Source organism: Coturnix japonica, chromosome 5, assembly GCF_054131305.1.
Source record: "Coturnix japonica strain WE chromosome 5, WE-NBRP24, whole genome shotgun sequence".
In the NCBI taxonomy this organism is placed as follows: domain Eukaryota; kingdom Metazoa; phylum Chordata; class Aves; order Galliformes; family Phasianidae; genus Coturnix; species Coturnix japonica.
Genome location: NC_140667.1, coordinates 2,392,227 through 2,405,701, shown reverse-complemented (window position 1 = coordinate 2,405,701; position 13,475 = coordinate 2,392,227). Strand labels below are relative to the sequence as shown.

At 48.6% G+C, this 13,475-nt stretch overlaps 4 protein-coding genes across 6 annotated transcripts; 2 read left to right on the top strand and 2 right to left on the bottom strand.

Annotated features, from left to right (window-relative positions):
- The first annotated feature begins 2,657 nt into the window (after positions 1 to 2,657).
- LOC107314209 (olfactory receptor 5AR1-like) lies at positions 2,658 to 3,730 on the top strand. Its single transcript, XM_015863233.3, has one exon. It carries the CDS (start codon positions 2,661 to 2,663, stop codon positions 3,597 to 3,599), a length of 939 nt encoding a protein of 312 aa, XP_015718719.3. The 5' UTR covers positions 2,658 to 2,660; the 3' UTR covers positions 3,600 to 3,730.
- A 3,579-nt stretch (positions 3,731 to 7,309) lies between these two features.
- Positions 7,310 to 9,456, bottom strand: LOC107314207 (olfactory receptor 5J3-like). Its single transcript, XM_015863227.3, has one exon. It carries the CDS (start codon positions 8,672 to 8,674, stop codon positions 7,505 to 7,507), a length of 1,170 nt encoding a protein of 389 aa, XP_015718713.2. The 5' UTR covers positions 8,675 to 9,456; the 3' UTR covers positions 7,310 to 7,504.
- A 142-nt stretch (positions 9,457 to 9,598) lies between these two features.
- FEN1 (flap structure-specific endonuclease 1) lies at positions 9,599 to 11,565 on the bottom strand. 3 transcript variants are annotated; one of them, XM_015863228.3, is made up of 2 exons: positions 11,537 to 11,565; positions 9,599 to 11,354 (listed from the first exon to the last, which is right to left on the bottom strand). In XM_015863228.3, exon 2 carries the CDS (start codon positions 11,307 to 11,309, stop codon positions 10,164 to 10,166), a length of 1,146 nt encoding a protein of 381 aa, XP_015718714.1. In that variant the 5' UTR covers positions 11,310 to 11,354; positions 11,537 to 11,565; the 3' UTR covers positions 9,599 to 10,163. The 3 variants fall into 3 exon arrangements, with proteins under 3 accessions (XP_015718714.1, XP_015718715.1, XP_015718716.1); XM_015863229.3 differs by having other exon boundaries at positions 9,599 to 11,330; XM_015863230.3 differs by having other exon boundaries at positions 9,599 to 11,310.
- A 96-nt stretch (positions 11,566 to 11,661) lies between these two features.
- On the top strand, positions 11,662 to 13,453 carry TMEM258 (transmembrane protein 258). The gene is made up of 4 exons (XM_015863236.2): positions 11,662 to 11,719; positions 12,186 to 12,295; positions 12,370 to 12,530; positions 13,315 to 13,453. The coding sequence occupies exons 1-3, from the start codon at positions 11,717 to 11,719 to the stop codon at positions 12,494 to 12,496; spliced, it is 240 nt and encodes a 79-aa protein (XP_015718722.1). The 5' UTR covers positions 11,662 to 11,716; the 3' UTR covers positions 12,497 to 12,530; positions 13,315 to 13,453.
- The last annotated feature ends 22 nt before the right edge of the window (positions 13,454 to 13,475 follow it).

The following is a 13,475-nucleotide window of genomic DNA, read 5'->3' as shown; positions in this document are numbered from 1 at the left end:
GTTTTACACATACATCACTGCTGGTTCCCTGTTGCTGATTTGAAGAACTTTGGTGAATCTTTGCAGCTGGAGTGCTTCCATAATTACAAGGTGTTGAGATGCTGTTACTCAATAACATCACTTGCTGATCTTGGTATGCTCCTGCTCCCGGAAGACAGCCCATCTCAAACGTTAAGGAATTAATAGCTCTTCATCTCTGTCTCTCTTGAAATCACTAAGGGAAGCATAGAAAAAGCATTAGAGATTGACCCAATGAGGCTGTTGGCAGCTTACCCCAACCATCTAAGCTGGAAAGTAATAAATGTTGAAGACAAGAAATAGCCTCTGGGAGAGACATCCACGTGTGGTCATCCAATACCGTGTGGAATCAAGAGAGAAAAGAAGACAAAGAATAAAGATTAAGAATAAATTCACTTCTCTGAAGTTCTATTTTATACAGCAAGCTGGATGGTGGAAAAATACTTTTTTAAGTCAGTGACAGTGAATTAATTATATAGAGAGCAGATTAGAAGCAATGATGTCAAAGGGAAGTAGAAACCTTTAATATGGAGTAGGAGTGTTATCAGAATAAATGTTAATGAATATAGGTTTCCCTTCCCTTAACATGGTGAAAACTGAAGATGGAAACAATGCATGTGGTGAAGTCCAGAATGATATAAAAGGGAAAGCTTGCTTTTTGACCTTTATTTTGACCTCATATTCAACTGCTTGGATATTGCATGGTCAATCATGTTGATTCAAATCAGTTCTCCACCTATTCCAGACATGGCATGGAACCTTTGAAGTTCAGGTGACCATCAGTACTGAAAAAAAGCTTTCACAGCAGCTGAAACCAATTGGATAAATCAAGGTAAGTGTTCCCTGGCACTCGGTATGGGGCTGATGTGCTGGGAAAATGCCCTGGTACGTCTAATCCAGCTAGGAATGCAACGGGCTTTATAAATCTTTATGGTCCTTTCCATGGGACAAAGCCACCAACTTGACTGTAGTGGTCTCCATTTCATTACAGATAATGGCTTCTTCAGGTTGGAGCAGTCAGACTGGAAAAATCATGGTGGGTCTGAACTAGTCCTGGGCACACACGTCTATTGAACCACAGCCTTCACCCCTGCTGGCTGTGAAAAGTACAGAGGCAGTTGTCTCATCAGTTTCTCAAGTGACAGATGAAATCACACCTATGGAAGTCAGGGATCAAAACAAGGACTCCTAGTTATATGGTTATATGTCTCACAGCGAGGTGTGAGCTGAATGGTCAGGGTGTGCTCCGTTGGGACCATCCCCTGGTATAAATCACTGCAGCAACGCTACCTTTGGGAAGGCTGCTATTTTACAGCAGCTAATGGCTCATTCTTCTGTGTTAGTTGAAGGTGGATTATTTCTGCTGAGTTGCACATCAGTATTTTGAACTCAAAAGCAGATTTGGACCAGAAATTACGGCACTTGTGGTATCTTGAAGGAGACTGGGAGAAGAAGAGAGAACCCTCTCAAGGGGAGATCAGCTCACAAAGTAAGGCTGAAATAAAGTGCATACATTCATCTGATGGAGAAGGATTCTGCAATGACTGCTAAGATCCCAGCACTCATCTGACAGGGTAAGACTGATCCTCACCTTTGCTCCTGTAAATTTGTGAGTATTCTATTCTAAATCTTCATGTTATCAGGAACACAAACATATATTTCCCCTATTTGCTAAGGTGAATAGCTTGAATAGGTGCCTTAATTCAGGTTCCAGGACATGGTGGATCCCAGTTCTACCCGGCTGCAATCACTGCACCACAGCTGGCTTATATTCATAAACACACACAGCTCTCTGTCCCAACACTTCAGTTACGTCTGCAAATCAGGTTTCATCCCCCAGCCTGTCCCTGCAAACGTAAGATGTGATGAATGCCATCAGTGCGTGATAGTGGTTAATGGGGAAGTGATGAGCTGGGACACAAGCATTCATTGATCATTTGTTAAATTCACACAAACTCTTTAAACAAGTGAACATAACACCCAGAGGAATGCATTTGCTCACAGTGTCATGGGGGCAATCAAGACATAATTTTATGTTTAAGACTTAATATTATATTCTCTAAGTTATATGAAAGAAATGTTTGATGCCTACCCTAGTGCAAATTAACAACTTTAAATCCAAATTTTATTCATGATCTCTCTGAATTCATCTTCCCAATGTTTATGAGACTGTAATGATAAACTCCTAATTTATTGAGTTTCAGGATCACGCCACATCCCCTTCTCTCTCCCATAGACCCGCTTTTCTGCAGCGTCTTGTCCAAAACTAAGGAAGAAAAGTGTCTATTTTCACTTATACTCCAAACTATTAGAGTTGTAGCCTGAATCTCCTCCTGAATTCCAAGCCTTCCTGTTCTCTGTGCTTTCTAGTCTGTCTGAGGTGGGAAGGAAGGGAAACAAACTCAGAGAGAGTCATAATCAACAAGAAGTCAAGGACAGAGTCTGTTATCCGCTGCTCTATCCCTTGATCTCTTCAACCTGGAGGTTTCAAAATAAGATCCTGAGAAAGAAACAGACCTTCCTTAAGGCCTCTACAGTTAGAGAAATGAGATGCCTTCAGCAGGGTCTCTCTGCAGGCTGGGACATAACTTTTACTGTCTGATGTCTTTGTGCTCTCCCCCTTGGTAGAGAGGAGGCCCTGAATGGCAGAGGAGAATTGCACCTTGGCAGCAGAGTTCACTCTTGAGGGCTTGAGTGATCATCCCAAGATGAAGGCAGTCCTCTTTGGGGTGTTTCTGCTCATCTACGTCACCACACTTCTCGGCAATGTGGGGATAATCATCCTCATCCAAGGTGACTCCAGGCTCCACACTTCCATGTACTTCTTCCTCGGCAGCCTCTCGGTGGTCGACATCTGCTTCTCCTCTGTGATTACCCCCAGGACTCTGGTGGACTTCCTATCAGAGAGGAGGACTATTTCCTTCACTGGCTGCACAGGCCAAACTTTCTTCTACATCGTCTTTGTGACCACTGAGTGCTTCCTGCTGGCTGTCATGGCATACGACCGGTACGTAGCCATCTGCAACCCATTGCTCTACTCAACCATTATGACTCGTAGGCAGTGCGTGCTGTTAGTGGTAGGGTCCTACATCGGGGGCATCCTCAATGCCATTATACAGATGGCCTTCATAGTCAGGCTGCCCTTCTGTGGCTCCAATGTTATAAACCACTTCTTCTGTGATGTTCCTCCCCTCCTGGCCCTGTCCTGTGCCAGCACCTACATCAGCGAGATGATCCTCTTCTCCCTAGCTGGCATCATTGAACTCAGCACCGTTGCCACTATCCTAGTCTCCTACATCTTCATCTCCTGTGCTATCCTGAGGATCCATTCAGCTGAAGGCAGGCAAAAAGCCCTCTCTACCTGTGCATCCCACCTGACGGCTGTCACCCTGTTGTATGGAACAACGATATTCATGTATTTGCGCCCCAGCTCGAGTTATTCCCTCAACACAGATAAGGTGGTCTCTGTCTTCTACACAGTAGTGATTCCAATGCTGAACCCGCTCATCTACAGCCTGAGGAACCAGGAGGTGAAGGGCGCGCTGAGCAGAGTAGTAGAAAGGATTACAGTTCAGGTCTAAGCAGAATGGATGACACAGGAGCTGAAGAAGACCCTGAAAACCACAAATGCTCTGAGCACCATAGGGCAGGTGTCAGGCCATCCAGCTACGGGGATTCATCTCAAGCTGTGGAGGCTTTGACCATGGAGATGTTCAAAATATGACCTGATGAGCCATGAGCAGTCTGGCCTGGCTGTGAGGTCAGCCCTGCCTTGAGCAGGAGTGGGATCATTTTGAGAAGAAAGGACTTCTTAGAGGTCTCTGGTCCTACAGGGGCAAATGGCACCCATGCAAGCATCTGTATGCATAGAATTGCATACAGACTATGTATTTACCTATGTAATAACAATGTATTCCTTTGTGTTCATATACACACTTATTAGAGACATCCTCGTCAACCCCTAGCTCAAATTGGATGTAATATCAAGCTGTAGCCTCTGCTCAGTAAATGAAGGAGTGTGGGACATGCTGTTGTTGGGTTTAGAAGACAAGTGCCTATACCAAGAGGAATGCCAAATTACAGCACAGAAGCTTTCAAGCTCCCACAGAGTTTAGCAGCATGCCATGGACAGTTTGACTGGATGATCTTGGAGGTCTTTTCCAACCACAGTAACTCTGTGGTTCTGTGAGCTGGAATCAGCATTTCTCCTCCTTAAGGCTCACCTGGGCTGATGTGTTCTTGGTAAGAAAGTGAAAATAGTTCCCTTATTCAGAATGGCTGGAGTGAAGCCTGGATATCCCTTCCCTTCCCTTCCCTTCCCTTCCCTTCCCTTCCCTTCCCTTCCCTTCCCTTCCCTTCCCTTCCCTTCCCTTCCCTTCCCTTCCCTTCCCTTCCCTTCCCTTCCCTTCCCTTCCCTTCCCTTCCCTTCCCTTCCCTTCCCTTCCCCTTTCCCTTTCCCTCTCCCTTTTCCCTTTTCCCTTTTCCCTTTTCCCTTTTCCCTTCCCTTTTCTCTTCCCCTTTCCCTTTTCCCTTCCCTTTTCCCTTCCCTTTTCCCTTCCCTTTTCCCTTCCCTTTTCCCTTCCCTTTTCCCTTCCCTTTTCCCTTCCCTTTTCCCTTCCCTTTTCCCTTCCCTTTTCCCTTCCCTTTTCCCTTCCCTTTTCCCTTCCCTTTTCCCTTCCCTTTTCCCTTCCCTTTTCCCTTCCCTTTTCCCTTCCCTTTTCCCTTCCCTTTTCCCTTCCCTTTTCCCTTCCCTTTTCCCTTCCCTTTTCCCTTCCCTTTTCCCTTCCCTTTTCCCTTCCCTTTCCCTTCCCTTTCCCTTCCCTTCCCTTCCCTTCCCTTCCCTTCCCTTCCCTTCCCTTCCCTTCCCTTCCCTTCCCTTCCCTTCCCTTCCCTTCCCTTCCCTTCCCACTTTCTGCCATTCAAAGGCTTGAAAACAAAGCTCTCATTAGCTTTCTAATTTATGTCCACAGTGGCTTGTTAGATACAAGCAGAGTATTTTCAGTAGAGGCCACATGCAGAAGGCATTCAGCTGGGCAGGAGGCATTTGGGAAAAGGAGTTTGAAAAAGGAAGCAAACAAAACAACAATGGAGGATAATAATAACAGCAAAGTCTTTCTTTCTTACACAGAGAGAACTCCTGGCAGAAGTTACAGCTTCCATCTTTCACCGTTCTAGCTGGAAATTGTTGGGTGCTGCAAACTCCCACCAGGGGAATGGTGGCCACATTTATCTCTTCCTCACCCCTAGGAAAGTTTTCTATGTCCCTCCAGCATTTAGACAAGCTGTCTGAGGTAGAGAAGTCTGAGACATAGGCTGGATGAGGACTTTCTAACTCAGTGTGAGATGCACTGTCATATACAGTCAGTATTTCCTGTATATTATCATTGCCTACCAGGCACCACTGGAAACAGATGCTCCCTTTTCTGTTTTATCTGAAAATGCACATCTTTATCCTGATGTAAATATTCCAGGTTTTACAATAAAGGAAATGAAAATACATCATGATCTCACAGCCATAACTTTGGGGTTGTAATGGCAGAAAATTCTAATGAAGGGCCTCCCATATGGTCAGGGGGCTCATTGGAAGGTCTTATAATGGTTTACCCAAGAGATGCAAGATCTTACTGATCACAAGCCGGAAAGCAGCAGCCACAAATGCACGTCCTTCCCCTGGGGGGAAAAGGATGAATATTGGTGGGTTTGCTGGTGGCTGCTTAGCAGAACATGGAATTGTGAACATGAAGAGGGCACAACCTGAGGCTGCAGGGTATGGCTTGCAGTTCAATTTCTTTCTGCTCTGGACAATGGCTTCAAGAGATGTGATTCCTGTTGGGGAGTTTCATCTGCCCTTTCTGATATGAAGTCCATGCCCTTGGGCTTTAGTTCAATACCCAGAGACACTGACATGAAGCAGCTGCTGGCAGGAGGACGCACAAAAGTTCATTGTGTCGCACTCCACTGCTTTTCCTCTGACAGAGTGAAAAGCAGCTCTAAATGCCCATTAATAATAATGGAGGGCCATGCACATCACCTGCAGGGCATCTGAAATGAGGTGTCTGGCTTTGGAACTGAAGTTTCCCCTGGAGCAAAGTGTTGGAAGATCACGATGGCTTTTAACTGTGCATCCGTTTGTCAGATACTAGATAAGATGAGCACTTTCTCTGCTCTCTGATATAACCCTGTCAAGTAATGATTAATGTTATCCAGGAAAAAAATCGATTCTTGGTTTTTCTTTTCATCTCATGTATTGCAGACTGTCATTTTAGGAGCAGCTGATTTTATCTCAGGTGAGCTGAGAGAGAATCCGAATTTACCTTTTATCTCCAGCTTTTGCATCGAGTCCAAAGAAAAGCCCAGTAGGGTAAAATCTTGCTTTTATTACTGCTCCATTTTACATGAGGACAAGTTACACCGAGAGAAGCCACAGTCCGACCATCCACCTACCACTAGTGTTGCCCACTAAACCCTGTTGTCCCTTAGTACCACACCTATGTGTTTCCTGAACACCTCCATGGACATTGACTCCACCATCTCCCTGAGCAGCCCATTCCAACACCTGACAGATTTTTTTAGAGAAGAACTTGCTCCTAATATCCAACCTGAACCTCCCCCATAGCAAGTTAAGGCCATCCCCTCTCATCCTATTACTAGTCATTTGGGAGAGGAAGCCGACATCCACCTCATCACAACCTGCTTTCAGGGAGTGATAGAAAGTGATGAGGTCTCTCTGAGCCTCCCCTTCTCTTCAACAAGACCTCAGCACCTGGTCTTGTTGAAATTCATGCAATTGGCCTCAGTCAGGTCATTAATAAAGATATTAAACAGGACAGGCCCCAGTACCGATCCCTGGGGAACACCACTCGTGACCAGTCACCATGTTCTCTTAGGATTTGCCTAAGGGCAATTGTAAAATTAAAGAGGTAGCACTATGAGATTCCATTTCTAATTTGCCCTGAATCCAATGAGCATCACTGTCTTATTTTAGCCAAATAGTGAATGCCTTCTCTGCCTGCCTCTTCTGTTGTTTTGTTAGTTGGTTGGCTTGTTTAAACCCAAATCAAACCCATGTTGGGTCCTTTCTGCAGTTTCAACTATAAACACGTAAAAGGTTTGTACTGATCTGACCAACAGTGTAAGTTTTCTTCTCAGAGAGTATTCACCTCATATTGACTTAAAGTACCGAACAAGAATTAACATTCTTAATGCTGTTAATGGATTTGGACCTCAACCTCAACCGGAGTTAACAGCTTGTTGCCTGGGGTGAGAGATGCCATGAGGAAAACAGTTGGCAGAAAGGTTTTTTAATGTTAAATTAAGACACATCCTTTGCCTTTCACGAACTATGTAAATTCTGGTACAGCCACGATGCCACGCTTAAACGCAAAAGTGAATTAACTGTATGTCTTACAAAAGGCAGCTTTGTAAACCAGGGTTTTCCTAAGAGAAATGCAACCAAGGGCAGGGGATGTCCTGCTGAGTAACAGAGTCAGAGTACGCAGCGAGAAGCTTGAGTGAATATTTTCCCTCTTACTCTCCTGAGCGCTTCTTTGACTTCCTTATTCCTCAAGCTGTAGATCAGAGGGTTGAGCATAGGAACAAGCAAGGTGTAAAACACCGCCGTGACTTTCTCCATGTTCAGTGAGTACTTGGAGCCTGGCTGCATGTGGCTGAGGCCAGCAGGCACGTAGAACAAGGTGACGGTCAGCAGGTGGGAGGCACAAGTGGAGAAGGCTTTGTGCTGTCCCCTGGCAGACCTGATGCTCAGGATGGATATGATAATGTATACATATGAGATGACGACGATGAGGAGCACAGTCATGGAAATGGTCCCATTGAAGGTGATGAGCAGAAGCTCGTTGAGGTGGCTGTCAGAGCAGGTGAGTTTCAGCAGAGGGTTGGTGTCACAGAAGTAATGGTTGATGATATTGGGGCCGCAGAATGGCAAGGGCAGCAAGCAGCACATCTGGGTTAGTGAGTTCAGAACACCCCCCAGGTACGAGCCAGCCACCAGCTTCATGCAGAGACAACTGGGCATGGAAATAGTGTAGAGCAAGGGGTTGCAAATAGCAACATAGCGGTCATATGCCATCACGGCCAGCAAAAACACCTCTGTGGTCACAAACACAAGGAAAAAGAAATGCTGGGTGAAGCAAGCGGAGTAGGAAATAGTTTTATTATCCAGCAAGAAACCAATGAGCAGCCTTGGAGAAAAGACAGAAGAGTAGCAAAGATCAACAACAGACAGATTGCAGAGAAAGAAGTACATGGGAGTGTGCAGCTGGGGGCTCGTCGTGATCACTGTGATCAGCCCAACATTACCCAGCAGGGTGACGAGATAAATCACTGAGAACACTATGAAGAGAGGAGTCTGCAGCTCGGGCTCACCTGTCAGTCCTAGCAGGATGAACTGACTCACCACCGTGCTGTTCCCTTCAGCCATATCACCACGTATCAGCACGGCATGCCTGCTGGATGGAGAGCAAACCCTGCAGTAAGGAAGAGCAACAGCACGGCGGGGGTACGAAGCAGCTACCGGTGAGGGTAGCACGGGATAGTGGGGACATCTACTGTATGGAAGATGTATGGGCCAGCTAAGAGGCTTTTTCTCTGCGACAATACATTTGAAGCGCTTCTTTATGGCTTCGACCCTCAACATCGAAGTCCCCAAAGTAAACAGCGGCTCAGAAGCTTCATGCCACAGAGGGGATCATTAGAAAGTCTCTGAAGAGTTTTGGTAAGCCTGAACCTGGGTCCGGTCCCCGTCCCATCCCCCCACCCCCCTTCTTTGCAGGGCTCATTAGCATTAGTTGGCTCAGTGCTGATGTGGGCTGTGGGGGTAATTCATTTTGGCAAAGCCACAGCTGGGAGAAAAAAAGCATCCACTAAAGCTTAACGGGATGCCAAGGTTGGGCAGCTGCGTTCTCAAGGTGAAAATAATCACTTCTGGGCATCTGCCTGTGATTTATGATGCAGCAGCGTCCAAAGACAGAGATCTGCATGGGAACCTTCATCTAGTCCCCCACACACTGTGGTTATGAGCATGTGAGCAACAAAGCAGCGGCTCTCTCAGCTGCAAGGTATAACATGAGTTATACGCAGACAGAAAATTGAAGCTTCAGATTAACCTCCCTAATCACATAATTGTATGAGCTGTGCACTGTCAGACACCAGCACTGACATCACCCCTCACACACACATCTTGAGATCCAAACCTCACATCAGTATTTACATTTTTCTATCAGCAAGAGCTTAAAAGCAGAAATACTTGCTGCTCTTGGCTGCAGTGTGCTTATTAAAGACATCAGAGGGCTTAAAATCCAGTTACCTCTGTAATGTTAATGGAATTCCCCTGTGAAGCAAGCCCAGCTTCTTGTCTAACTTAGCAACCAGCTGATAGAGATCAACAAAGCACTCAAAAGCCACAGTTAACACCGGGATTAAAACATGAGTTTCCCATATTCCAGCCCGGGCTTCATTTGTTGGCTGTTGTCGCTGATTTACACTAATGGGTTTCCATTTGAAATCAGGGTTTTGTTACCAACAAGGTTTTAAGCTCCCGTTCCAGATAACATTTCTCAAGTTCTATTTGCACACACACGTTTTATTCTTTAAAAAACTAAAAAAGTAACAGAAAAGCACATCGCTCTGACAGGTAGAAAGTTATGCTTAGTACAGAACTAAATAATAACTTAAAAAGGCAATGTCTTTATCTTTTATTTCTCCTTAGCATGGGCCTTGTGTGCCTGTGTATACAACATGGAAGGATGCGTCAAGAAAATAAGGGATGTTTTATTGCCTTCCTAGTTTTATTGCCATTTTTCTTGTTAAACATAAAACAGAGCCTGGTAGGAAGGCTGGGGCTTCAGTGCTACAGTTTTAGCTCAGCTTGTCCTTGGTTTATACACATTAAGCCAGAACCTGAGTTCCTCACTAAAGGGAGCCTCTTACCTCATCATTTCATTCTCCTCGCAACTCCACCTTGCCCTGTTTTCACCTCCCCCTGCTGTTTGTGTTAAAAGGATTTGACAACAACACACACAGCACCCCTCCCAGCAAGAACACTAAGATGACTGTCTATTTATTAGCCTAAAGTTCCCAGCTGAGCATAAAAACTAACAACAGAGGTTTGTGCTTGGCCAGTCCAGCTATTTCCCCTTTTTGAACTTGGTTGTGGTGCTGTTGGTCTTGGCTTTCTTTTTTGCTGACCCCTTGGTTTCAGGCTCCTTGCGCTTGGCCGATGTGATGGAGCCTGTCACCTTGAAGAAGTCATCCAGCCGGCCCTGTGTGCTGCCCTGCCGGCTCTTACTCAGCCTCTTGACCCCATTGCGGATGCGCTCCTCGTTGAACTGCTTCTCCCCACACATGAACTGCACGAGCTCCTCCTCGTTTGGCTCCGTCCACTTCAGCTCGATGTCATCGGGATTAACAACGTCAGGCTCCAGGAAGAGCTTCTGGGCCTCTTTGTGCAGCCAGTTGTCAGGCAAGGGGTACTTCTTGGTGTCAATGTGCTGGATGATTTCTTCAATGGTTTTGTGCTGCTTGATGAGCTCGACTGCCCTCTTGGGCCCGATGCCGCGGATGCTCTCGCAGTAGTCGCAGCCCAGGAGGATGCAGAGATCCACAAACTGCTCCCAGGTCAGCCCCAGATCCTGCAGGATGCGGTTCAGGTGGAACTCTTGGATGGGCAGCTTCTTTGCCTCGCTGGCAGTGAGGTGCCGCATCAACACAGGGCTCCCAAATGTCAGGCAATCCATGTCCTCCGTGGCGGCCGCGTACACCTTCCCTGCCTTCACCAGCGTAGCACAGCTGGCTTCCGCCTCCCCTGGCGCCTCCACATAAGGGATGCCCATCAACATCAGCAGCTTCTTGCACTCATCAGTGTGCTGCTGGGTCACCTTCACCAACCTCTTACTGAACTTCTCAATGTTGTTCTCCTCACCGGCCTCCTGCGCCTCCTGCAGGTGCTTCTCGGCCTCGGAGCGGCGCTCCGTCCTCTTGGCCAGCTCCCCGGCTTTGAGCTGCGGCGGCTTGCCATCAAACACATAGACAGGCTTGATGCCGTTCTCCACCATGCGGATGGTGCGGTAGAACATACCCATCAAATGGCTGGTGGTCTCGCCCTCCTCGTTCTGCAGCACCTCGGCTCCCTGCCGCACGGCGATCAGGAACTGGTAGATGCTCATGGAGGCATCGATGGCCACTTTGCGGCCGAAGTAAGACTTGATGTCGTTCTCCCGGATGGCGGCGGGCGCCACGTCGGCGATCAGCTTGGCCAGGCCGTGGATCCCCATCCTGAGGGCACACAGTGGGGGCTGAGGGGAGGACCGTAGGTCTCACTGAGGGAGAACGGGAGGATCGTAGGCCTCACACACCGCAGCCTCCCTCTGCCCGCCCCGACTGCCACCCTCGGCCCCACTCCGGCCTCTCCCAGCCCTCCTCAGCCCCTCTGGCCACCGCTTCTCCCCTCAGCCCCCTCCGGCCGCCACTACTCCCCGCCGCAGCCCCCGGCCGCCATTACCCCTCCGCGCCGTTCCCGCGCTAGGCCGCGCTGCCTGCTGGGTAGCCAATAGCGAGCGGCTCCGCGCTGACTCCGCCCACTCGACCAGGAGTGGCTCACTTTCTCTTCCGGCGGTGACAGGAAGCGGAAGTGGCTGAGGGGACGTGTCCGAGCGCGGCGGGAGCCGGGGGCTGCGGCAATATGGTGGGGCAATATGGCGGGGCAGGATGGGGGGCAATATGGGGGCGGCAATATGGGGGCGGCTTGAGGCTGGGAACCGGGAATGGGAGCTGGGGCCGGGACCTGGAACCGGGAGCTGGGACTGGAATCCAGGAGCTGGGGATGAGGAATGAGGGCCTGGAGCTGGGACTGAGGATGGGGCCTGGGACTGAAGGCTGGGACCGCTATAGGGAATGGGAATGTGGGGCTGGAAATAGGGAAGAGGAGGGGAATAGGAATTAGGGGCAAGGACCAGGAATGAGAACTGAGGGTCTGGAATGGGAGCTGAGGCTGTGGAATGGGAAACGGGGCTGGGAGCAGCAGCTGGGGAATGGGAATTGGGGGCAGGAGCCGGGAAAGGGGTAATAAGTGGGGCAGGGAACATGGGGAACCGCCCCCCCCCCAAAATGTGGGGCCTGGCAGCACTGCTGCCCCATATCACACCCCACAGGAGCTGGAGGCAATGAGCAGATACACCAGCCCGGTGAACCCGGCTGTCTTCCCACACCTCACCGTGGTGCTGTTGGCCATTGGGATGTTCTTCACTGCGTGGTTCTTCGTGTATCCTTGGGTGCCAAGAGTCCCCCCACTCAGCTCGTCATCCTCCTGTTATCACCTTAACCCTCTGCTGGCAGCTATGAGGTGACGTCCACCAAGTACACGCGGGATATCTACAAGGAGCTGCTGATCTCGCTGGTGGCATCACTCTTCATGGGGTTTGGAGTCCTGTTCCTGCTGCTGTGGGTTGGGATCTATGTGTGAGGCCCAGACGGTGAAATGTGGACCCCCAGTCGCTGTAAGCACGATGCTTGGTGCTGCATGTTGTGCTAGTTATGCCTGCAAAGCGTGTCTCCAGATTGTGTTTCTAAGCCAGCTTTCTTCAGAGGTGGATTTGGGGCACGCAGAGAGGAATAACCACATGCATCAGGTTAGGAGCAGAGGTGCTACACTGGAGCTCTGTGGAGAAGGACCTGAGTGTCCTGGGTGAGCACTGGTTGACTGTGAGCCAGAAGTGTTCCCTCACAGCCAAGAAAGCTAGAGGAATCCTGGGGTCTGTTACAAAGTGCATGGCTAACAAGGCAAGGGAGGTTCTCCTCCCCTTCTACCCTGCCCTGTGAAGGCCATATCTGGAGTACTATGTCCAGTGTTGGGCAGACAGGGAACTGCTGGAGTGCATCCAGTGAAGGGCAAAGATAATGGGTGCCTCCTTCATGAGAGAAGGCTGAGAGAGCCCTGGGGCTGTTCAGCCTGGAGAAAAGAAGGCTGAGAGGGGATCTGATCAGTCCTTATCGCTATCTCATGGGTGGGAGTCAAGTGATTGGGGCCAGACTCTTTTTGGAGGTGCCCAGTGATGAGGCTGCTGGCTGATTTAGGTAGAGAGGGCTTCTCTGCCCTTCTGTAGCCTTCAAACAGAACGTCTTTGTCCTGGTGTGAAGCAGTAAGGATTGTGCTTGCTGTGTGCTCTCCTTTGCTCAAGGTGTGGTTCCAATCTCACAGCACCTGGTAGAGGATCAGTCCCCATGCAGTGGGGTGCTGCTCTGGGGAAATCTTTCTTACCTCCTTCTCTCTTTTGGTTCCAGGTGGGAAGTTCCAGACAAGTTCTTTTTGTATTTGTTTTATACTTCAATGTGGGAACTCGTTTCAGGCCTGGACTGTGCTCCTGTCGGGTGACTCCTGCCAGCACAATGAACCAAACCTGAATAAAACTGGTTCACTTGCCTTTGGTTTTGCAGTTTGTCTC